The following is a 23,414-nucleotide window of genomic DNA, read 5'->3' on the forward strand; positions in this document are numbered from 1 at the left end:
ATTAAGGGGTCAAAATAACATGTGCAATAAACAGTTCGGGGACAACAAAAATAAGTGATTATGTTTTGAAAAGTAAGTAAGCCTTTACAACAGAAAAATAATTTATTACCAGTGAAGTTTAAGAAAATAATAGCTATTACTATGAAGCTTACAAGTGTTAGGTGGTGGTGGTTGCCCCATGCATGCGTTGGGCCACTGCACAGACTTGGTGGATGTCTGGTCGATCATCTGGGTTAGGGTTAATACACACACCCACCAGGTCTCGGAGCTGTGTGTGGTGTGTGTGTGTGTGTGTGTGTGTGTGTGTGTGTGTGTGTGTGTGTGTGTGTGTATGTGCACAAGCCTAATCTTAACAGTACAAAATGCTTTACGTTTGTTTCTAACCATGCAGATATTAACGACACAACAACAGACCCGAGGGCTGTACCCACATCTTGGGAGTAGATGTCTCCAGGGAGAGGAGGGTAGTCGCACTTCTCAATCTTCTTACACAGAGAGTAGAGATTCATCTTGTCCCCATAAAAGGGTGATTGGAGGGCAGCCATTTCATAGAGGAGGCAACCTAGCGACCATAGGTCAGACTTGAAGTTGTAGCCATTCTCATGGATTCTCTCTGGAGACATGTAGTACGGAGTGCCAACTGTGTGTGTGTGGGGGGGGGGGGGGAGTACTAGAGTACAGTCAAATAAAGCATGAAATGCTAGCTGTGGGGGGAGGGGGGTAAAGAAATTCTATAGATATCCCCCAGTGGTGTGTACCGAGGGAGTGAGCTGCTGTAGTCTTGGAGCTGAAGAATCTGCCCAGACCCAGGTCCCCCAACTTGACCACAGCAGAGGCTGTCACAAACACATTGGCTGGTTTGATATCTGTATAATAATTATAGAAACGATAATTATGATATGAACTTCTTCGTATAGTGTTGTATGTACCTTTAGTTAACATAATGTCGGTCGCTAAAACAAACTATTGGCTACAGAATGGAGGAGTTCTGTGCTGCTCCCAACAATCCCTGACCGTACTAAGCTGGTACCCTGGCTCACCTCTGTGCATGACCCTCCTGGAGTGCATGTGGTCGAGGGCACTGCACAGTTGAACAAAGTACCGCCATATTGTACGCTCGGGGATCAACTGTTTCTTTTTCTTGAAATGCTGAAGAGGGAGGGAGTGATAGTGTGTGTGTGTGTGTGTGTGGGGGGGGGCACACCTTTATCATTCTGGAGAGGTCCCCAGCATCTGCTAGCTCCAATACAATGTTTAACTGTGTGTGTGTGTGTGTGTGTGTGTGTGTTTGGGGGGGTGTGGACGTGCGTGTGTGTGGACGTGCGTGTGTGTGTACAACACAGTACGTGTCCCTCTCCACTAAGCCAGTACAGTGGCATGTATAATCTTACCTCATTATTCTCCACAAAGGAGGCCAGGTACATGATCACATTGGGGTGGTTCAGTTGCTGAGGGGAGGGGCACTCAATCACTAGCTGGTACATACACTATAGAATCATTATAACTGCCACAACATTTCTGTACTATGTAAGGGAAGCTATTCTTCAGATACAAATTTCCTCGAATACCTATTAAATGTACAGGTCTGGTAATGGATAGTAATACTCCTACAGCCGCAAACATTCTGCCAGAGTAGCTAGTATGCCACAGTGGCTAGTATGCTATGAAGAGGTCTCACCTTCAAGAGGTCAATCTCTTTGATGCAATCCTGCCGTGCCTTGGCATCAACCATCTCAAATATCTGTATCTTCTTGAGAGCGACCACTTGTCCATCCACCGTATTGCGAGCACGATACACTATACTGAACTGACCCTGACCAATCTTCTTTTCAACCTGCAGCAGGGGAAATTGTATTGACTAGTTTCTCAGTACACTCCGGCTATGCATGTATATACGTGGGTTAAACTGGTAGGCTACAACCTATAGGGGTCTGACAGAGCTAATAACATTTGTAAATCGTGGGCGTATGTATGGAGAGGTCTATACACTGCTCTCTGTTGTCAGAGCACAGAGGGCTTGTAGTGTATCCACTGCACACGTGCCTGGAAGTGTTTGAGTGAGGTATAATACTCGGGTGTAGTGTAGGGGATAAGAGAGGGGGTGTAGGCTTGTGCAGGGGGGCTGGAGGGATCACTCGAGGGGCCACTCCCTAGTGAGACTGGAGGCTCGGCCATGACACTATCTTTCTCTGTAGACTCTTTGTAGCTTGCTTTGATGCTTGTCCCGTGCTGTTGCTTGTTGTTGCTTTGTTTAATTAATCAAACGAATAATAATTTTATTAATTTCAATATTACCTTAGCCCTGCAATAGCTGCTTTTCTCTTATTTAGATCTAGCTGCTGTGACGTGTGAACGTCACTATCAATGATCTTGCGGTGTACATGCGGCCCGTCAAACGCGCGCAGTTAGCTTCTGCAGATTGTTTGTCTATTAAACCACTATTATCAATGCAAACAGTCCCTTAGCTCAAGCTGAAGAAGACAAAATTGTTTAGTTCTGGTTCAACAGGATTGAAAGACTATAATTCAAGTGACAAGCTTGATGTTTATGAACGCATCATAACAGACCCAAAAATGCCCTCTGTACGTGCTTTGTACTACAATCTTTATTTTCACCTCCCTGACCTAAAAGATAAAGTTATTTTGGACCTACCATGTGGCCTTGGAATAAAAGCTAGAGATTTCATTGAGAACCATGGTGCAAGAAAAGTTATTGGAGTTGACATTGCAGTTGGATATTGCAAAGGAAAGGTCTACTGCTGCTGACATTGAGGATAGCCGTATTGAGTATTTTTGCCATGATGCAAAGGTGGTTAAAAAGATCTCCAAAAGCTTAGCTGATGTTTGTGTTTCAGCCCATTTGACTTGTTTTGCTGAAAACCTTGACGAGCTTGTCAAGATAGGACAGAGTATACTTCTCAATCTGAAAACCGATGGCCGTTTGGTTTTAATTGGTTGTTCACTGAACAAAGAAGATGTGCATATAATCAAAAAGAAATATGCAGCATTTGGTCAGCCGGTTACTTATCTAGATCCTTGGTGTGGAAACAAATACATGCACTCCTCGGAAATTAGTGACAAGTATTCAAGAATTTCAGTTTGAAAGTTGTGTTTGGGAATCCGATGCTATTGTAGAAGCTTTCTTAAAGGCAGGGTTCTCTCGAGTTGAGCTGCATCCTTACAAAGTTGATCCTGATTATGATGGCAGTTATAGCCTGCCAGAGTATTTAACATTGGTAGATGGTAATTTTGTAGTTGCTATTAAGCATGCATGGATGAACCCTCTGCAGGGCTTGCAAGGCTATATAACAAAAGTATCTGTTATACGCTCTCGGTTTTATTCATACACTCCTGGTTGTCTGCAAGGCAACAAAAGTAGGTTATTATACATGCCAATTTGTGCCACAAACAGATTATTGCCAATAAATTATATTGGTCCTATTTATAGTTGTAGTATATAATTATATAAGATGTACTCTTTTAGGCCCTTGACCACAATCTACTACGGAGCTTGCAAATTTTTGTCTGTGAACACAATATACATGTAGAGGGGCGGGAATTCCATTCCAAGCAGGCGCATTAATTTGTGTAAAAGAACTGTTAACAAACCACAGCATGTGACCACATGTATTGTTCGTGGTGTGTGTGTAAAAGAACTGTTACCAAACCACAGCATGTGACCACATTTATTGTTCGTGGTGTGTGTGTGTGATTATTAGCTTATTATATGCTAGAATAATATATACACCCATGCATTTAAAATGTGGTTTGACAGTTACGTAGTATGACACACTTATTTATACCGAAGTGATTCTGCAGGTATATAATGTATTACTAAGGAGCTTATAGCCGGATTATTTTTGAGCAGTAAAAAAATTTGACACAGTGATTTTTGTGAGAAAAATTTCGTGGAAGTCAGCTTGCCCACAAAAATGACGAATATACTTTACCCCACGAAAATTACCCGTTTTGGGTAGAGGGTGGGCTCAGGTCTCCAAAAGTGCAATAATTATAATTATCGTATAACTAGTTATTGGCATGCACTCACTCCTTGATCCCAGGCCGCACTGAAGATGGAGGGCTAGCATCAATCCCAGGCCATACTTCCTCTGAATTAGAGGCCTGTGGAGCTCACCATATGCATGCAATATGCCATCTGGCACTACATTTCATGGAAGCCAGATGTTTCATCCCAGAGGTAACGTCTGGCAAATTACACATGAGCTACTTGTGCTAGCATTGATAAGTAGTTTATGGTTAGAGGAACGTGTGAAACCAGATTTGCCAAAATACATTTTAACAGTTTGCGAGACATGCAGAGGTCAAATTTTTATGTATATATATACAGTATATCGTAAGGAAAAGACAATAAAAACTGTACAAGCGATTCTTAAGAAAACTTAATATTTCGTAATGATTACTATGTTAAATGTGTACACGGCTTCAATCGTATTATCTTTGTATTGCTCATCGAGCTCTTTGATCCCATCTTCAATCTCATCATCTGTGAAGCTTGACAGTGACGAATATCCTCTGTTTCTCAGGAAACTAAAACAATCTTCTTTCGCTAGCATTCGTTTCTCGTGATCAGAAATCCACCTTGCCCTAAGCCCCTGAGATTCGACAAGTTTAACAATCTTTGGGTAGTCAACAAACTGAAACAGCTGTCGTGCCTTTTGGAACAGGAGAGGTGCAGAATCTGGCGTTGTACATAGCAACAAACAAACTCCATCCTGCGTAAGCATTCTTGCCACTCCTTCAAAAACTAAAGCCGGATCCTTGAAATGGTGGTAACATCTGATCACTAATATTCTGCTGAAAGTTTTTCCTTTGGACTCTTTTGAGGAGAAGAACTTTTCAGCAGTAGCGAGAACTGTTTCTATGCCTTCTTTTTTCTTCGCTATTTCCAACATAGACTCGACAGGATCGACACAAATTACAGGAGCTTGTAGAGAATACTTTTTTGACAGCAGGTGACCAATTTCACCAGTTCCTCCTCCAATGTCTAATACGGTTTCAGTTGAGCTAAACTGAAGCTGTCGTGATATTACACTGATAACAGCTGAAGAAAACCCACCATATAAATTGTCATAGCAGTAGCCAATCTCGGAATAGTGGTTTATAACAAGCTGACCTGCAGACTGAAAGAAAAATCAATACATGAACAGCATCAAAAAGAACTGGGTAGATCTACCTGCTTGCTTTGAAGTTGTTCAATGACAGCCATAGAACCTTCTAATGTTGGGGGAATCTCTCTGTGTTACCGTTAGTTAAGAGTTACTGTTAGCTACTATCTACTCTTGATACAAGCAGGAGTGCTGCACTCGTACTCCTGATACTACGGTGGCCCTATACTTGATAGTTCAAATGCCTAGTTGGTAGTTCGCAGTTGATACTTGATAGTTCAACGGCGTAGTTGGTAGTTACATAGATTACTACTTGATAGTTCAAATGCCTAGTTGGTAGTTGGCAGTTGGCAGTTGGCAGTTGGCAGTTGGGAGTTGGCAGTTCGCAGTTGGTAGTTGGCAGTTGGTAGTTGCATACTAACTATCTATGGTAGATGGCATGCAGTTGGCAGTTGGTAGTTTGTGACCTTTAAACTTCGCAACAAAGGGTTTCTCTTAGTGTATTATACAATGTATAAGCCCTACTTATACATTGTATAGTGGACACACGTTAGTGCCGTCTGAGGCCAGTAAACTTAAAAGACTACATCTTGTACGCCATGCAGTTAGCAAATGATATGTTGTATATAGATCTTTGCACTGCCTCTAATCTGTTAACCATAACTTTAAATGGCCTCAATAGAATCTAAGATTTGCCATGCAAAACCTGTTTCTATAATGCTCCCCCCCCCCTACCAGGAATATAGGTGCATGGGGATTAGTTACCTCCCTACCTAGATGTGTAGACTCTACATATAAAGATTAATATTGCCGTCTTAGGCCAGCTTAGCCTCGAGGCTAAGGCTAAGGCCAGCTAGATCTATTGGTGTCAGTATCATAATTTTAACTGCAGGCTAATTATTGTTGCAAAGTTTAAAGGTTACGAACTACCAACTATACCAACTCCCAACTGCCAACTGCCAACTGCGAACTACCAACTTCCAACTGCCAACTCCCAACTAGCAACTGCCAACTACCAACTATAGAGTAGCACTCAGGGCCACCGTACGATACAAGTGATACCCAAAGTTTTTATAGTGCTGCGGTCACGTGGTATAAGTCAGATATGCCACACCTACTCGGAGGATATGCACCCTATATATGATATATCCTCCGCTCCGCCTCGGAGTAACCACGGTAGCGGAGGATATATGGGTGCATATCCTCTTCTTAGGTGTGATATCCTATACTTGTGACCACCAATGAATTGTGCGCGTAGAAAATAATGAGAGCCTGCGGCCTGGTCTCGAGGCTAGGCTCGACCTAGCGTCTCTGGTGAACTGACGACCTTTCCCTGTTCCAGTCAAACAACCACGTGGCTGTGGGCGTACCCTATTTAGCCTTCTAGTTCTAGCTCTGAACACGAATTTACATGTAAATAAGTTGCCATGGCCTATACTGAAGTGTCCCGCTGTGTGGTGAGTGGAGTGGAGGTGAGGAAGCTGAGGTCTACCAGGACAGGCCTGACTGTGTGTCTGGCTCAAGTGGAGGGGCCTCTGGTCAACGGATACTTCTGTCTTGGTGATTTGCTATTTTATAGTGATGTACTGCTAATTGTATCATGTCAATTATTGTTATATCGTACAGCTTACCTAAATAGGGGACGTATGTAATTTAACATTTCCAGTGTGTACAGTAACCATGGTAATACTCTCCTGTAGCAACGGAAGCGCACGATCACGACGGCCTCCCTCACACTCTAGAACATCTCGTCTTCATGGGCAGTGAAGATTATCCTTATAAGGTAATACCCTAACATTAACACAATGTTGGGACACACTACATGTATTAGTAGGTAGTTCTACTACCATTGCTCGATATCCCCCCCCTCCCAGGGTGTGCTGGATATGCTGAGTAATCGTTGCCTAGCCCAAGGCACTAATGCTTGGACAGACGTGGACCACACCTGTTACACTGTCACCACGGCTGGCAGTGAGGGGTTCCTCAATCTCCTCCCCATCTACCTCGACCACATCCTCTACCCAACACTCACTGTGCGTTAGGGAGACAATCTCTGTATTTAAATTGTACGCTAATATAAAATAATTATAATGCAGTTTTAAGTAGCATAAAATATACAAATTATGAGCATAATAATACTAGGTTGCATTGATGATACTATTGTACACCCCTCCACACACACACACACCACACCCCCGCCCACACACACACACACACCCGCCCACACACAGGATTCAGCGTATGTGACGGAGGTCCACCATGTCAACGGCCAGGGGGAGGATGCCGGGGTGGTCTACTGTGAGATGCAGGCTCGTGAGAACACTCCAGAAAGCCTCTCAATCTTCCAGCTCTATCAGGACATGTATCCAGGGAGGTGTGGCTACAAGTCAGAAACAGGAGGACTAATGAAAAACTTACGAGAAAGTACCTCTAATAAAAAAGTAAGATTTATTCGGTTTTGTTTTTTGAGCTTCAGATTTTGCTTTTAGGTACGAGACTACCACCACTCCTACTATCGTCATGACAACATGTGCCTCATAGTAACAGGTCAAGTGGACCCAGACAAACTGTTCAAAACTCTTCAACCATTTGAAGACAAGATAGTCAGCAAAGTAAGTCCACTGACCTAGACAACTATAATTATTTTGTAATAATCACAACGCCCCCCCACAGGGCCCCCTACCAGCAATGGCTCGTCCCTGGCAGTCTTCCGTACCCCCACTCACTGACACGGTTACGAGGGATATCCCCTTCCCCACAGCGGAGATGGAGGATGGTATTGTGAGGGTGTGTGTGCGTGGACCCTGCGCCCTGGACCGCTACGCTATGGCAGCTGCGGGTGTTGTCATGGAGTACCTCTCAGACACACCAGTGGCTCCAATACAACGAGACCTTGTTGAAGTGAGTTAGACTACACCTACCTTTGTCACAGGTATTTGATCTAAACAGCGTTGATAGAGCATCTTTGAACAGCCATAACTTTTGTTGGTCCAATAATGTTGATTTTCTGATTTTTCTACAAAATACCATGTGTATTTTTCCAAAAATAAGAAATTAGGCCTGTTTCAAATTTGAGATTTCCGCATCCATCTGAAAGAGCTCCTTCTAAGCTTTCAAAAAATTTGGACCATTAGAACTCAAGCTAGTTACAGAGCTGATTCTGGTGACCAGTTACTCCCACACACACCCATACGCTTAGATTGAGGACCCATTTTGCTCTGATGTTGAACAAATTATTGTCGAGAATCGTGAAGTGTTGTTGGGCTTCACGCTACAGGGAGTGCCTGTAGACAAGCTGGACGTCGCTCCGAAAAAGTAACAATACTAGTTGAATAATATTACTCTAGATTGTATACTCTTGTATACTCTTGTATACTCAGGGTCCTGGACGTCCTTGAGGGGATTGCCAATGGAAAAGAGGCTATAGATGAGGAAAGAATGACTGCCATTATCAAGAGACAAATACTGAACATCCACAATCAAGTACGCTCACTAACGACTATACGTATGTTCGTGTCCTTTAACCTTTGTATCGTGCAGGTGGAGGAGGTTCCACATGAGTTCTTTGCGTTCACTATTATTGGAGACTTTCTGTTTGGGGATTCCCCTGGGGATTTCCCCTCGTACCTGAACCAGGAGCCGAGACTGAGACAGCTGCTCAGTGAACCACCCTCCTTCTGGACGGCCCTGGTAGGGAAGTACTTCATCGAGAGACCTCACGTCATTGTAAGTGGAGTGAACTTGTTTTATATGCTACTAGTGTGCATCCATTATACAGTAGAACCTCGATTATCCGGACACCTTGGTTCCAGAAGCAGGCCGGATAAGTGAATATGCCGGATAATCAAATAGATAAACCACGCCTTGATCCACCCACTTTATTGATAAACAGCAGTGCCACATGGTTGTCTGCGCATGCGCAGAAGATAAGCAGGCATGTATCCATGGTAACAGCTGCAACGCGCATGCGCGTTTGAGGGACACGCCCATTTTCTGATCTGATAACAAGAAAACTGCCAAGCCGGATAATCGAGGTTCCGGATAATGGAGGGCCGGATAATCGAGGTTCTACTGTAAAAAGAATTGTACCATTGGAGTGTTTGTAGAGTTACTAGCTGTACATGTAGCTAGTAGCCCCACCCACCACACACTCACAGTGACTAGTAGCCCCACCCACTCACAGTGACTAGTAGCCCCACACACTCACAGTGGCTAGTAGCCCCACACACCACACACTCACAGTGACTAGTAGCCCCACACACCACACACTCACAGTGACTAGTAGCCCCACCCACTCACAGTGACTAGTAGCTCCACACACCACACACTCACAGTGACTAGTAGCCCCACCCACCACACACTCACAGTGACTAGTAGCCCCACACACCACACACTCACAGTGACTAGTAGCCCCACACACCACACACTCACAGTGACTAGTAGCCCCACCCACTCACAGTGACTAGTAGCTCCACACACCACACACTCACAGTGACTAGTAGCCCCACACACTCACAGTGACTAGTAGCCCCACACACCACACACTCACAGTGACTAGTAGCCCCACACACCACACACCACACACTCACAGTGACTAGTAGCCCCACCCACCACACACTCACAGTGACTAGTAGCCCCACACACTCACAGTGACTAGTAGCCCCACACACCACACACTCACAGTGACTAGTAGCCCCACACACCACACACTCACAGTGACTAGTAGCCCCACACACTCACAGTACATGACTATATGACCGACCCCTATATGCTGTTTTTGTATTAAAATGTTCATAGTAAAAATGTATTGCTTCATTCCGTGTCATCGTGCAGGTGTGTGGTCGACCTGATTCTGAGTTGGCAGTCTCTATACAGGCCCAGGAGGCCAGTCGAGTGGCAGAGCGTGTGCAGCAGTGGGGGGAGGGAGGGCTGAAGGAGAGAGCACGCATTGTTGAGGAGGCATGTCAACAAAATGAGGTATGTTACTCTAGCTTGAGTCAATAGTCATCAATGTGTAATGCTTCTCCTAGGCGCATCTTTTAGAATAGTCTCTCCCCCACACTCACACACTCACACACACACACACACACACACATACACAGATCCCCGCCCCCACTTCACTGACGAGCTCCCTGAGTGTCCCTGGTATAGAGTCTATTGTGTTCCACCCTCTCAGTGTGGCAGCCAACTACATGACGTCAGACCAGCTGCCCCCCTGTGTGGGAATGGCCGTGGAGAAACTACCGTTCGTGTTTCAACTCAACCAAATCCACTCAGGATTTGTGCAGGTAACTAAATACACAGTGCTGCCAGTGAATAGAGCATCTTTGAACACAACAGCCATAACTTTAGTTCCGTTGGTCCAATAACGTTAGATTTTCTGAAAGCTTAGAGAGAGGCCTTTCAGATGATGTGTTAAAAAGTTTTTTGGTCTATTTTGACAAAATACCATGAGCTATAATAATTTATGGGAAAATTATGGCTCGTTCCAAATTTGAGATTTCAACATACCACCTAAACGAGCTCCTTTTAAGCTTTTATAAAATCGATCACCAGAACTGAGCCGATCGACTTGTATTCTGATTCAATAAGTATTGATCATCTCACGGCAACCTTCCAGCTAACAGCCATTCTGGACACAGCCGCTCTCTCTCAAGAAGAGAGGCTCTACCTACCACTCTATCAGGAGCTGCTCTTTGAGTCTCCTCTGCTCAGGAAGGGAGGTAAGTGATCTGTCACTCTATAAAGAAAGGCCTATTAATTAGTGTGCTCTGATTCATGGGATAGCCTTCCCAGACCACCTACATGTAGCTATCTTCAACAGGCCATAACTTGGGGCCAAAAACACATCTGTATAAAATAATTATTATTATGTCCCTCCCCCCCTCCCCATCCCCTCCCCCCCCATCCCCTCCCCCCCATCCCCCCATCCCCTCCCCCAGAGTTGCTCCCCTACGAGGCTGTGGTGAACCAGTTGAATGCAGACACAGTTCAGTTCAGTGCCGGGCTGGGTCTGGATGGAGGCCGCTTTAAGACAGGGAAGTACTCTCAAGCTCTGTTCATATCTATCAAGGTAGGATTGTTATTGCAATCAATCCCCACTATCCCCATTGGCCGTGTCACGTGATTATCACATGATGTACAGGTAGAGGTGGACAAGTACAGTACCGGTGTCCAATGGTTGAAGGACATCCTTTACAACGTTCAGTTCTCTACTGAGAGAGTGGGTGTGGTCACTAGTAAGATGCTCAACGACGTCCCGAGGTAAACTGACTATTGATGAATATGCCCACTCCACTCCTCACACACCCACACACAGACTGAAGCGTAAGGGTAATCATGTGACCCGCACCCTCCACCAGTCCCTCCTCTACACTGCCTCGGCTAACGCTAACCTCACTAATATGTCCACTCAGCATTCCTTCCTCACTGCACTCAAGGAGCGCTCCGGTGGGGAGGTGTTGGGGGACATTACCCGGCTAAGAGACAAGCTTGTGTCACCAAATAACCTCCGAGTTGTCATGGGAACAGATGTAAACAGACTGAGTGATCCATTGGAGCCATGGAAAGACTTCACTGCCCAGCCAAGGTTAGATATCATACCATATAGCGGGTTAGCCTCCTTCACCGGCCTTCATAGAAAAGAAGGCCTGTTATCGACTGCTTGCGCATGCGCAAAATTATTGGATAGTTTTTCCCGTAAAATTTCCTATAATTTATCAGAGAAAATATCCTAAAGTCATACACAGAGCTATATAGCTAGCTAGCTAGAGACATAGCTGTGTAGGTTTGTTGTACAGCTATTTTCTTCTGCAGTAGCAGTAGTATAGTAGACTTTCACCAAAGTTAGTGTTAAATGGGCGTGGCCTGTCCATATAGGCTCTTGTCAGCTTTCACTCTGTTCAGACGATTGTCATCCACACTGTTGCAGGCTGTGAGTCTTTTGTTAACATAGCAGGCTAAAGGTAGCTATCAGAGAATGCTATCCGATGGGCTAGAAACCTTCAATCGAACTTTCTATCTACTTCCTTCAATCCACTTCCGTTCGTTGTGATGTCATAGTTTTACTGAGCATATACGATGTTATCCAAAGCCCCCAGATACCGGGGGGATATTAGCGCATGCGCAAGCAGTCGATACCAGGCCCACTTCCCTAAGTGAAGTGGGAAGTGCGGCCTGGGATCGAGGCTAATAGCAGGTATAGTTAGTGAGTATAAACTTGCAGAAAAACGGTTAGAGAGGCTCTCACACACACACCCACATCCCACACACCACCCACACAGCTCAGTGCCTCCTGCTAGTATGCCCTCCATCTCCCACACACCACACACACCCACACAGCTCAGTGCCTCCTGCTAGTATGCCCTCCATCTCACACACACCCACACAGCTCAGTGCCTCCTGCTAGTATGCCCTCCATCTCCCACACACCACACACACCCACACAGCTCAGTGCCTCCTGCTAGTATGCCCTCCATCTCCCACACACCACACACACACCCACACAGCTCAGTGCCTCCTGCTAGTATGCCCTCCATCTCTCCGTCTAAGCAGTTCCTAAAGGATGACTGTATTGGCCGAGCTGTGGTTGCCGGGGTAACAGGGGTGGAGTCCAACTTCCTCATACAGAGCACCGAGGGTGTTGACTGCTTCACTCATCCCGACTACCCAGCTATACTTGTATTCATGGAATATCTTTGTGCCCTCGAGGTACAGAGGGGGGGGGTTTCAAGAAAGTATCATAATTATACTGTTTTACTGTGGGTGTTTTAATTTGGCAATTTGGTGGATTTTACCAAAGATAGCTTTATTAACTGCCATATTAATCCACCTGACACAACGTTATTGCTGTAGTAGCCACGCCTAAGTCAGTTCAAATGGCTCATTCGCCAATTTTTCCCGATTATACAAAATTCCATTTTTATGCATGGGGAGTCCCTGTGTCTATAATTATTGTATGTTCCTGTGATTGTCTCTGTTCCATTCTGCCAGGGTCCCATGTGGCGTCAGATACGTGGAATGGGGCTCTCTTATCACTACAGTATGTCCGCTAGCCCAGAGAGCGGTAAATTGACCTTTGTACTCTACAAGTCTTCTCAACTCGTGCGGGCATACGAAGTTGCCATGGAGATTATGGTACGTCCTACATACGTACAGTTTATGTAAACTCAAACATTACAGCACATGTTTTTCATTGGCTTAATTGTGCATTCCTGTTACTTAGTCTTTACTGCCTAATCTGCCTCTCTGCCTGTTTGTGTGTAGGGTGGTTTTGTGAGTGGCAGTACATTGTTTGAGATGGGTGAGCTAGAGGCTGCTATCAGTGGCGTCATCTATGAGACCATACAACGAGAGAAGACGGTGTCCAGCTGTGAGCAAGAGGCCACACTCAACTATATCAAGCAGTTGGAGCAATCGTACAACAAGTGAGCTAGTTCACACCAGCACACTATAGATTGTAGTGCACTAGCAACGGAGTATTTCCACACAGTAAAACCATTTTCTCAAGTATGAAGATTTTTTTAGCCTGTAACTTGTAGCTAGTAGTATTGATGGCATATGATGTATGATGTGATATTATTATAGTAGCGTAATATTCTCCCCCCCCCCCCCCCTCTAGGAAGCTGCTCTCTCTTGTGGCCAAGGTGACGGTGGACGACTTGAAGAGAGTGGGCGGGGCTTACTTTACTCGGCTGTTTGACCATGCCCACACCACTACGGCTGTGTGCTGCAACCCCAGTAAGGTCACAGAGGTCAAGGAGGGACTGGAGAAGTGAGAGCAGCACAGTGTGTGTGTTGTGTAGTGCCCGAGGGCTCTTGTGGTTTAGGAAGTGTTTGTACAAAACATCAACACTAATTGTGTTGCTTACCTACCCCCTATTACCATACTGTGTTGCCATGGTATTAACCCCTTCCCCTCGTGCAGGTGCGGACTAAACGTGGAGTGCTTATCAAACCTTTCTAAACTATCAGCTATTTAACTGTATAATAATTATTAGCAATAATGATTTATTTGGAACTGATTTGTAATCATTTGTATGACAAGAGGGCGTAATTATTGCATGCATTGACAATTTACACTGTTAGTGTATAATATCCAATCATATAAAATTATTGAATTTATGTTGAATCTTGCAAGACTGCATATGATGGTTACTTGTGCAGTATAAACACTCCTTGTGGTGACACCTGTCTCCTTAGAAACCTGCTGGTTAGGGGGTAACCCGTGAACACACACTCAAAGAAATGCTTGTGCACGGCTATATTCACAGCTGGCATGTTACAGTTCAAGTGAGGAGGGGTGGTGTTAAGATAAGCGACAACTCTAGTCAATACCGTCAGCATGAGGTCCCTAGAGCCTCCAATAACACCAGCATTGTATACAGTGTTCATCTGTGTCAGTGTGTGTAGGCCTCGCTCCACAGAATAATCACTAAAGCAGTTAGTGAGACGTTCGTGCATCCATGGCATGGTTTCCATGCTCGGGAAGATGTCGATATCTGTTCCAATGTATAACCATTCTCCCAGTAAATGCATGAGCTTGAAAGGGTCCATTTGAAATTCAACATCTGATACATCAGTTAGGAGTACATGGCGAATGTCCGAATGGTGTTCCAGATACTTGAGGTAGGAGTAGAAACGAGCATCATTGGTACTACGTCCCTTTAGAGAGGGCACATACTCGAAGCTCACCCCGGGATGGTTCTGGGTTAGTTTGTGCTGGAACTCCGGGCCTAAACCATCATGGAATATCACTGCAGACATGTCTAGTCTCACTACACTCTTGTACCAGTCACTGATGTACGAGAAACGGTTTGGTTGCTTGTGTGTTCCCCTCTGGGCATCTACCTCGCTGGTGAAGTATGAGGTGAGGACAACGTTTCTAGTAGCCATCTCTTGAGAGGATTCGAATGCTTTAGCCCAAGACAGTGTCTTCATCACTCCTCTACCAATGGTGTGCAGTTGATTCTTGTCAATTTTCAATTTAGTCCAAGAATTAATTGTGTCTTGAGTCTGCACAAATTCTGCATCTAAATGTAGTTCGTTAATTTTTACTGTTAGAGGAATGTCTTGTGTTAAACAACTACCCAGATCAAATACTTCACAGTTAGTTCTGTGAGATCTGGCAATAGCTCTGTACAATATGTCCACCACATCATTGATATACCAACATAGCTCCAACCGACGGCTCCCTGTAGTGTGTCCATCACTGGCTAGTGTGTGGTACCAGGACAGTGCTGCATCACTCCACGGCCCATACACACCGCCCACTCTCAGTATTGTCATGGGAACACCGTACACACTGTGATACGAAGACAGTAATAGCTCAAACGTGTCTGTCCAAGTTCTGTGGAGAGCTGGTGTCTCAGTCAAGTCTGATATTAGCATCACTTCCGTGCATGGTGATCGTTTGTGTGTCAATTCCAATAATTTGACAAATTCCTCAGCTTTGTGTGAATTCTGCCGTGAGTCACTCCCCGTGTCCAGGGTAGGCACGTACACTATTACTGTATCTTCTGATAAATGCGTCATTAGTTTTCTCTCCAGTTGTGTTTCATTAGATGGGTCGATAATTTCTATGGCTACTCCGGAAGCTGCCAACTGCTCCTTCCGATACCAGATCACCCTGTCCTCTAGTCTAGTATCACTGATACTGGCAAAGCCGTACACAGTGAGTCCGTTAGCAGTCAGGTGAGCAGCTAGTCTCGAGCCAACGAATGAGAGAGCCCCTGCGATGATGACATGACGGGGGGTCTGACTGTGGGGGGTACTGCACGAGGCCAGAGTGGGCTGACAGAGACGAGAGTGGGACGATGGGCCGACATTGGTTATTGATGGTTGGTTATCTTCAACCCCCAAGCCTGCAAGAAAACAAATAAATATGCTGACAATTTCACCACAATCACAATATAGAGTTTAGATAAATATAAATTCACGTTATAGCAAGTAGTTGAAACGCAGACATTATACATAGAACGTTTTACTAGCTATTGCCCAAACCATGCCACCAACTCTATCTCAGATGTGATGAAAGACCAGCCCTGATTGGTTCTGTCTGTAGAGTACTCACTGAGATGGTTGAGCTCCACCAGGACTGTGAGGCCATACAGCAAGGCCACCAGCACCAGCACACACAACACACACTTCCTTCTCATCCTTTAACGTACTCTAGCTCGTCTCCACGGCTGCAGGTACACCACTCCTCAGTGTACAAGCACCAGTACAGTGTAAAGGGGCCTGCCTTAGACTCCAGCAAGAATGGGGGTGGGGCTCGTAGCTGTGCTGAGGCCAGTGAGGGGCTTTCCCCACAGAGAAGACTGAAGCTGAATGTATATGCACATACATTTGAAGGGGTTGACCACAGTTATACCACCACTGTGTGCCCTCTAGGCTCATGAGGTAAAGGAACTAGCTACAGTACCAGAGATACTGGATAGATGGCCACTAGAGACAGATCATCTCGGAACAGGTAAAATCTAACATCCCATATTTTAATAATAATAAAAGTCCAATTTCTTAACTCTATAGATCCAGAGACGGAGGGCCAAGTGATTCCCACGACCGCAAGAGACCACACCCACCATCCTCCCCTGAGAGACGCAAGTTCCATCGGCACCACTCCCCCACGAGAAAGTACTCTCGTAGGTCCGGTCACTCCCGTGGCCATGAGGGCGACCAATCAGATCGCAGACGCAGGACGTTAACTCCGCCCACTTTGCTGTCAGTGGATGAGGTTGTTCCAAGTTTTGGGTCGGCCTCATATACTGGTAGTCATGGCAACTCGGACAACTGGAAGATGGGAGATCTTGTTATATGTTCGCTGAATGAATTGTACTACACCCAAAAGACTGTGGAAGGAGTTAGTGTGAGTGTGTGTGCGTGTGTGAGTGTGTGCGGGTGTGAGTGTGTGCGGGTGTGTGTGTGTGAGTGTGTGTGTGTGTGTGTGTGTGGTGTGTGTGTGTGTGTGTGTGTGTGTGTGTGTGTGTGTGTGTGTGTGTGTGTGTGTGTGTGTGTGTGTGTGTGTGTGTGGTGTGTATGTGGTGATGATCTATAGCTCTCTGTGTGTTATCCATACAGATCCTTGGCCCCACCCACCAGCTAGACGAGCTCCACAAGACGTTCCGAATGTCCCTCCTCACGCCCTCACACCCTCACACCACCCCCACACCCACCATTGAAGCAACCTCTAATGATAACCCCACCATTACTGAAGCTGAGGTACACCAAGAGAAAGACTGTGATGGAGCCAGTCTTCTTACAGAGGAGAGTGAGGTACACCAAGAGAAGGACTGTGATGGAGCCGGTCTTCCCACAGAGGAGAGAATAGTGGATCCCAATATACCATACAATACAGTTAATGAGGTGAGTACATAACAATTATACTGAGAATATTATGCTTCATTTGTTCTCAGACCCCCTCAGTGCCTGTGTGTCCCATCTCCACTGGACCATGGTACACCTATTCCATGAGTGTATCACCTGACACTAACTTCAAGGTAAAGTAAGATGGCTTTATATCTCCCTCTAATGTACACAGCAGGTTAGTCAGTATAATGGATAACAGCATATAACAGACAAACTAAACAGCGGCTATGTCATGATATGTGATAGTTGTACTTATCCTCTAGACTGGACTGACCACCATCACATCTGATACTGGACGGCTGTATAAGTTCCGAGGATTCCTGCTGCTCACCCACACACCACTGCCCTCAGTAAGCATTGCTATGGCAGCTAGCTGTACAAACTGCACAAACTTGTATTCCTGGTGGTATCCAGGGCCTACCAGTGTGTCGGTTCCAACGCTACTCTGGTATTCACCAGCTGGAGCTCTCCCCCCTCACAACACAAATCGTGAGTACAACCTTTCACTCAATGCCCATAGATATTCCACTATACTTGCATTCTAAACTATGGATTTCCGAAAGTACCGTTGATCCAATGCCGAAATTTTTATTATATTCTGAAAGCTTAGAAAGAGATCTTTCAAATGATGTGTTTTAATCCAAAATTTCGTCGGGGCCATAATTTGTCATTTTTCGGCCTCGGACCATGGGCTATTATTCATGGTATCGCCAAATTGGCAAATACTTTTATCTCTCAAATATGAACTTTGATGACACCATTTGAAAGGTCTCCTTCTAAGCTTTCAGAAAATCAGAAAATCATTGAAATTGGATCCACGGAATTCAAGTTATGGCAGCTGAAAGAATCCCCGAACATTGGAAGGGGGTTGTAGTTACTTGAACATTGGAAGGGGGTTGTAGTTAGTTGAACATCCATAACTTTAGTCTACGCTGCTCTGTACACTATTCTACACACTAGAGGACAATTAGTCTAACATTTCTACTTCTTGCTTTTTTTAAGTGAGGTGAAAACAGTTGCACAGCAGATAAGTATAGTCATGCTGTTAGTTGAAGAGTGTATCCATCACAGGTGTTCACAATGGAGGACGTGTTGTTGTTCAACGAGTACTTGTTAATGAGGCTACTGGAACTGTACGACCTGGTCAGAGGTAACTCAGTGTAGTGGGGCATTGCTTGTCTGTGTCATCTCCACCATTTCAGAGCTGAGGCCATTGTTGGGTGAGGGAGGATTTCTGCCTCTCTTTATCAGTGACTCTGGAGGTACATAGCAACTAACCACTCCCTCTGCCTGTATGATATACACACGTTTGAAACCATTCCCCTCCTCCTATTCTTCCGTAGTCTCTCAGGAGGTGCTCTCAATGGCGGAGGTGTTGAAGTTTCTCCTGGATTCGTATCAACCCCTTAGTGTTAAAGGTCAAAGTTTGAAAGGTCAACTGATTACTGACTTTAACAGGAGGCCACATTGTTTCCGTGCCGACGATACTCATCACATCAAATCAGGCGAGGGGAAATTCAAGGTAAAGATTTAATAGTTACACTGTGTCATGTAGCTAGTGATACGTTCACTGAAGGTTCTTTCTAAACAACAGGCAATTCATATTCTGTTCCCCTGTTGCTAGGTTGGTCACCAGTGTCGTCAATGCTCCAGAACCAAGGGCCACAAACACCAGAGGTGAGCCAGCGACTATGTGTACTATGTGTACTGTGTGTGTGTGTACTGTGTGTGTGTGGGTGTGTGTACATGTGTGTGTGTAATATGTGTACTGTGTGGGTGTGTGTGTGTGTACTGCAGTGTTAAGAAGATCAAGACGCAGTACTACCATCTACTGAGCAAGAAGAACAGAGGGTGAGTGTAAGTTCATTGCAGTTCTCTCGGTGGTGGTTTGCCTAGTTTAATAGCCTCCTCCCCCTCTTGGAGCAGGTGTGCGTGTGTGTGGGTGTGGGTGTGGGTGTGTGTACACTGTGACTGTATCTGTGTTACCTTATGTGCAGGAGGTTGACTAGAACTGAGCACTTTAACTTTGTTGAGCTTCGACAACAAATGGAGAGCCATGAAGCAGATACTGGGGGAACGAGGGGACAGCAGGAGGTGCTCTGGTTGCCTAGCGATGGGTTCAACAGCACAGGACTGTACACGGACATCGTACAAGTAGGTTGTCGATAATTAATATTCAATTATTATCTCTCTTAATAGCTATAATTTATGGCAATATGCCTACACTGTTCAATTATGTAGTGTTACTTCCACACCCACACACACCACCACCCACACACCCACACCCACACACACAGCACGTGCTCCTCCTCTCCACACTGGGTCATCACCTCGTGTTTCATCGCTCCCTGGCCACTCTCCAGAAATCCCTCGGCTACACATTCACAGACCACACCCTCCTCCACCGTGCCCTTACACACCCGTCCACCACCACCCTAACTCATCAGCCAGCGGAGGATAATATTAAAACTGTCTTATCTAATTGTGGGCTACTTCAACCCGTGTACGTGGGCGGAGCAGGTCCCACTGTGGCCAAGGGGTTAAAAGGACTCATGAATTCGTTAGAAGGTGGAGATAAAGGGGTGTGGCTTGAGCATTACGAGCAGTTGGAGTTCCTAGGAGATGCAGTACTCGAGTATATCACAAGGTACGTTATATCCTGCCCTCATGGTAACCGTATAGCGGGAAGTATAATTGTTCACGAATTGACAATTTTTGTGATTTTTGAGGATAGCTAGCAGCGTTTTTAGTGGACCCTTGTATATTAAACATGCATTTTCGTGGAAATGTTGGCTCTCGACTATATTATACAGTATGTCATTGTGTGTGTGCTACCCTTACCCCCCACATACACACACGAAACATCACCCCCCCCTACATGTGTGTGTGCTACTCTTACCCCCCACATACACACACGCAACATCACCCCCCCCTACAGTATGTCATTGTGTGTGTGCTACTCTTACCCCCCACATACACACACGCAACATCACACCCCCCCTACAGTATGAGATTGTACCACATGGCTCCACCCTACTCAGTCGGTCAGCTAAACCACGAGAGACAACTGTTGATTAAGAATACTCGGCTCTGGCAGTTGGCCTCGAGGCTAGGTCTAACAGACTATATGCTCGTCAACAGGAAGGTGGAGGGTTGCCAGGAGCATGCTGGGGCTAACTGCCTGGAGGCATTACTAGGAGCAGTCTACCTTGATAGTGGAGATGTGGAACAAGTGGACCAACTGTTTGCAAGACTAGCATTCCCTGAGCAGGTGGGTGTGTGGTGTGGTGTGTGGTGTGGGCGTGTGTGTGTGGTTTGTGTGCGACTATGCATGGTATTATGTAGGAGGGTTTTGAGCGATGGACAAAGCAGAGCAAGCATCCACTAAAGGAGGAACATCCCGACGGAGACAGACATCTTGTCCAGCAAAGTGAAGAGCTGCAGGTTTGTGTGTGTGTGTTGCCAGCTTTGATGGTCCATACCATTAAATACAAATGTTAAAATTGAATCACCAAAACTCTAGTTACAGACCCAACTCTAAATACAGGGGACCCCAGTGTTAAATATAGCATCTTTGAACGGTAACTTTAGTTCTGTTGGTCCAATAATGTTGACTTTCTGAAAGCTTATAGATTTCAGGTGATGTGTTCAAAGTGTATTTTGGGGCTTTTTCCGAAAATGAAGAGCTCCTTCTAAGCTTTCAGAAAGTTACATTCTTTTTATAGAGTATTGTGGGGTTGGAGGAGAAGCTGAGGTTAGAGTTCACTCACGTCCGACTCCTGGCCCGAGCATTCACTCATTCCTCTCATCCAGACAATGACATCATCAGGTAACCTCCCTCTACAGTGCTCGCTAGCTCTATGTACAGTGTATGGACATGTACAGTGTATGGACATGCTCCATACGTAACAGTACGTATATTAACGCTACGTCCATAATAACTGCTTTATCCATCATTTTACTTTTATCGATCACGCAGGGGTAACTACCAGAGGCTGGAGTTCCTTGGTGATGCCATTCTTCAGTTCCTCGTATCCAAGCACGTCTACCATCACTTCCCTAGTCACCACGAAGGCCACCTCACTGTACGTGCAGCATGCAGTCAAACTATATACCGTACAATAATACAGTCGATGCAATTTACTATATAAGCGTCAAAATAAGCAAAGAATAATTTAATTGTAGACATTGCGAATTGCTCTGGTTCATAACAAGCATCTGGCAAGTCTGTGCAAAGATCTTGGCTTTGATCAATACATCATCACTAGCAAGACAGAGGTGAGAATAATGACCGCCATTGCTGGAGCTAGGGAGAATGAGCTCCCCCCCTCACAGAAACTTGACCTGAGTGTGAAGCTACAGGCGGACGTGGTGGAGTCATTCCTGGCTGCCCTCACGTTAGACAAGGGACTGTCTGAAACTGAGAAATTCTTGGAGGAATATTTATTTCCGAAACTACTGGTGTGTATAATTATATATAGCTCCGTTAGTTGTGGGGCATGTGGATTGAATGCACCAATCATGTGTACACCAGCAGATCTGTTAGTCACCCTCACATGCATGTAGTTGTGATTGCAGCTCACTCGGAAGTTTGGGCCGAATAATTATCATAAAAAATAGCGGGTAATTTTCGTGGGATAAAAAAATTCGTTCAACTCGAAAAACGGTGGTTTTCGTGAGCAAAAATTTCGTTTAGTCTCGTGGCTGCACTGCATTCCTATGTTCCGGTAAGCCACACCTACGTTAAAATTTCGTGGAGGTCAGCTTGCCCACGAAAATAACGAATATTTTACCCCACGAAAATTACCCGCTATACGGTAATTTACTAAAAAATAGAGGTAATACCTATAGATTGAGTGTAGTGAAGTGTGGTTACTTATGTAAGCAGTCAAGCAGTTTTTGGTACGTCAGGAGTGTATCATACACTCCTGGTACAGTGTATTTACTATTTTCCTATAGTGACTGCAAAGGGCACTACGCCTAAGCTAAGTGGAGGAGGGACCAAATATTAACAGTTTTGCACTCTGTATTTATCGCTAGTGGTTGTGGTTGTATGTTGTTTGCAGGAGACTGTGCGTGGCTCTCAAATGGTGGATGCTAACACTAGACTGCACCAGGCGACCACCTACACATGCAAGCAACAGGGAGTATCGTTAGAGCTGCCTATATACAAGTGAGATGAGAGCATCTCTTTGCATTTTGAGTGATTTTGTGTGTGTTGCTTTATTTCAGAGTTTTGGCTCCTGGTGGAACTGCTTCAAATCCTGAATTCACTGGTAATCTGTTAATTAAATTGTTGATTTATTGACAATTTCCTTGTGACAGTTTCCGTGTTTTTTGAGAAGAAGAAGATTGGTACCGGGACTGCGGGGAGGTGTGTGGGCGTGTGGGTGTGTGGGTGTATGTGTGTGTGTGTGTTACGTGACCCCCATTGCTTGCAGTATCAGAGAGGCTAGGAGAAGAGCTGCTGAGGAAGGTCTCAGAAGCAGTGAGTTGTTTGTATGAAGCCAGAACCTATCTGTATATGAAGCTATGGCAACAATCTTGCAGCCAGTTTAATAACTAACTAATGAAGCCATGAAGGCTGTGAACGCCAATTTAATTGGAAGCTTGTGATAAATGATAAATTTAGTGTCCTGGAAGCTTGGATGGCAGGCCACAGACAAGTATGTGCATGACACACTTGATCTTTCTTGCATGTGCAGGTTTCGTGAGGATTCCTCCATCTCTCAAAGTACTCATGGAAGATTCCCACAAAACAGAACAATGAGCTAGCAATTTACCACAGCACTGCCAAGAATTTACTTTGGCTTCACTAATAACGTGTGGGTTGGGGTTTTGTTTGCACTTACAATTTAATATTACTGTACAGTTTATGCATGTACACGTAGTGAACAAGCTATGTGGTTTAATAGTAGCATGA

General features: G+C 45.1%; 5 protein-coding genes across 7 annotated transcripts; 2 read left to right on the forward strand and 3 right to left on the reverse strand.

The window, feature by feature from the left end:
- Position 1: 1 nt before the first annotated feature.
- On the reverse strand, positions 2-2,297 carry LOC135343107 (serine/threonine-protein kinase Nek7-like). Its single transcript, XM_064540061.1, has 8 exons — positions 2,044-2,297; positions 1,679-1,834; positions 1,392-1,448; positions 1,205-1,258; positions 1,041-1,149; positions 759-866; positions 432-640; positions 2-268 (listed from the first exon to the last, which is right to left on the reverse strand). The coding sequence occupies exons 1-8, from the start codon at positions 2,173-2,175 to the stop codon at positions 158-160; spliced, it is 936 nt and encodes a 311-aa protein (XP_064396131.1). The 5' UTR covers positions 2,176-2,297; the 3' UTR covers positions 2-157.
- A 2,016-nt stretch (positions 2,298-4,313) lies between these two features.
- Positions 4,314-5,594, reverse strand: LOC135343108 (ubiquinone/menaquinone biosynthesis C-methyltransferase UbiE-like). Its single transcript, XM_064540063.1, has 2 exons — positions 5,194-5,594; positions 4,314-5,140 (listed from the first exon to the last, which is right to left on the reverse strand). Exons 1-2 carry the CDS (start codon positions 5,224-5,226, stop codon positions 4,400-4,402), a joined length of 774 nt encoding a protein of 257 aa, XP_064396133.1. The 5' UTR covers positions 5,227-5,594; the 3' UTR covers positions 4,314-4,399.
- An 859-nt stretch (positions 5,595-6,453) lies between these two features.
- On the forward strand, positions 6,454-14,255 carry LOC135342599 (uncharacterized protein C05D11.1-like). Its single transcript, XM_064539373.1, has 20 exons — positions 6,454-6,685; positions 6,826-6,908; positions 7,000-7,158; positions 7,357-7,566; positions 7,615-7,737; positions 7,799-8,026; positions 8,325-8,440; positions 8,506-8,608; positions 8,666-8,851; positions 9,959-10,102; positions 10,228-10,413; positions 10,746-10,848; positions 11,068-11,198; positions 11,271-11,389; positions 11,445-11,714; positions 12,634-12,835; positions 13,118-13,261; positions 13,391-13,551; positions 13,746-13,898; positions 14,052-14,255. The coding sequence occupies exons 1-20, from the start codon at positions 6,553-6,555 to the stop codon at positions 14,104-14,106; spliced, it is 3,009 nt and encodes a 1,002-aa protein (XP_064395443.1). The 5' UTR covers positions 6,454-6,552; the 3' UTR covers positions 14,107-14,255.
- Positions 14,170-16,387, reverse strand: LOC135342647 (uncharacterized). The gene is made up of 2 exons (XM_064539440.1): positions 16,197-16,387; positions 14,170-15,987 (listed from the first exon to the last, which is right to left on the reverse strand). The coding sequence occupies exons 1-2, from the start codon at positions 16,279-16,281 to the stop codon at positions 14,279-14,281; spliced, it is 1,794 nt and encodes a 597-aa protein (XP_064395510.1). The 5' UTR covers positions 16,282-16,387; the 3' UTR covers positions 14,170-14,278.
- Positions 16,388-16,420: 33 nt separating this feature from the next.
- On the forward strand, positions 16,421-23,355 carry LOC135342600 (ribonuclease 3-like). Of its 3 annotated transcripts, XM_064539375.1 has the most exons (25): positions 16,421-16,595; positions 16,655-16,991; positions 17,204-17,344; positions 17,399-17,488; positions 17,539-17,622; positions 17,755-17,841; positions 17,906-17,980; positions 18,563-18,641; positions 18,694-18,753; positions 18,835-19,013; positions 19,116-19,168; positions 19,289-19,342; positions 19,489-19,645; positions 19,789-20,138; positions 20,498-20,762; positions 20,837-20,935; positions 21,217-21,320; positions 21,471-21,576; positions 21,677-21,769; positions 21,827-21,952; positions 22,558-22,664; positions 22,724-22,767; positions 22,817-22,865; positions 22,933-22,979; positions 23,197-23,355. In XM_064539375.1, the coding sequence occupies exons 1-25, from the start codon at positions 16,564-16,566 to the stop codon at positions 23,259-23,261; spliced, it is 2,883 nt and encodes a 960-aa protein (XP_064395445.1). In that variant the 5' UTR covers positions 16,421-16,563; the 3' UTR covers positions 23,262-23,355. The 3 variants fall into 3 exon arrangements, with proteins under 3 accessions (XP_064395445.1, XP_064395444.1, XP_064395446.1); XM_064539374.1 differs by having other exon boundaries at positions 17,204-17,488; XM_064539376.1 differs by lacking the exon at positions 19,289-19,342 and having other exon boundaries at positions 17,204-17,488.
- Positions 23,356-23,414: the final 59 nt, after the last annotated feature.

Source organism: Halichondria panicea, chromosome 10 (assembly GCF_963675165.1).
Source record: "Halichondria panicea chromosome 10, odHalPani1.1, whole genome shotgun sequence".
Taxonomy (NCBI): Eukaryota; Metazoa; Porifera; class Demospongiae; order Suberitida; family Halichondriidae; genus Halichondria; species Halichondria panicea.

Excerpts from the sequence above, each read along its gene's own strand:
- LOC135343107 (XM_064540061.1), bottom strand. The coding sequence starts at position 2,175 with ATGGCCGAGCCTCCAGTCTCACTAGGGAGTGGCCCCTCGAGTGATCCC. Across the intron at positions 1,259-1,391 it reads CCTTTGTGGAGAATAATGAG|TTAAACATTGTATTGGAGCT; the intron begins GTAAGATTATAC and ends ACACACACACAG. Across the intron at positions 867-1,040 it reads CAGGAGGGTCATGCACAGAG|ATATCAAACCAGCCAATGTG; the intron begins GTGAGCCAGGGT and ends ATTATTATACAG.
- LOC135343108 (XM_064540063.1), bottom strand. The coding sequence starts at position 5,226 with ATGGCTGTCATTGAACAACTTCAAAGCAAGCAG. Across the intron at positions 5,141-5,193 it reads AACAACTTCAAAGCAAGCAG|TCTGCAGGTCAGCTTGTTAT; the intron begins GTAGATCTACCC and ends TTTTTCTTTCAG.
- LOC135342599 (XM_064539373.1), top strand. The coding sequence starts at position 6,553 with ATGGCCTATACTGAAGTGTCCCGCTGTGTGGTGAGTGGAGTGGAGGTG. Across the intron at positions 7,738-7,798 it reads AAGACAAGATAGTCAGCAAA|GGCCCCCTACCAGCAATGGC; the intron begins GTAAGTCCACTG and ends GCCCCCCCACAG. Across the intron at positions 8,852-9,958 it reads TCGAGAGACCTCACGTCATT|GTGTGTGGTCGACCTGATTC; the intron begins GTAAGTGGAGTG and ends GTCATCGTGCAG.
- LOC135342647 (XM_064539440.1), bottom strand. The coding sequence starts at position 16,281 with ATGAGAAGGAAGTGTGTGTTGTGTGTGCTGGTGCTGGTGGCCTTGCTG. Across the intron at positions 15,988-16,196 it reads GGTGGAGCTCAACCATCTCA|GCTTGGGGGTTGAAGATAAC; the intron begins GTGAGTACTCTA and ends GTTTTCTTGCAG.
- LOC135342600 (XM_064539374.1), top strand. The coding sequence starts at position 16,564 with ATGGCCACTAGAGACAGATCATCTCGGAACAG. Across the intron at positions 16,992-17,203 it reads AGACTGTGGAAGGAGTTAGT|ATCCTTGGCCCCACCCACCA; the intron begins GTGAGTGTGTGT and ends TTATCCATACAG. Across the intron at positions 18,642-18,693 it reads ACTGTACGACCTGGTCAGAG|AGCTGAGGCCATTGTTGGGT; the intron begins GTAACTCAGTGT and ends CCACCATTTCAG.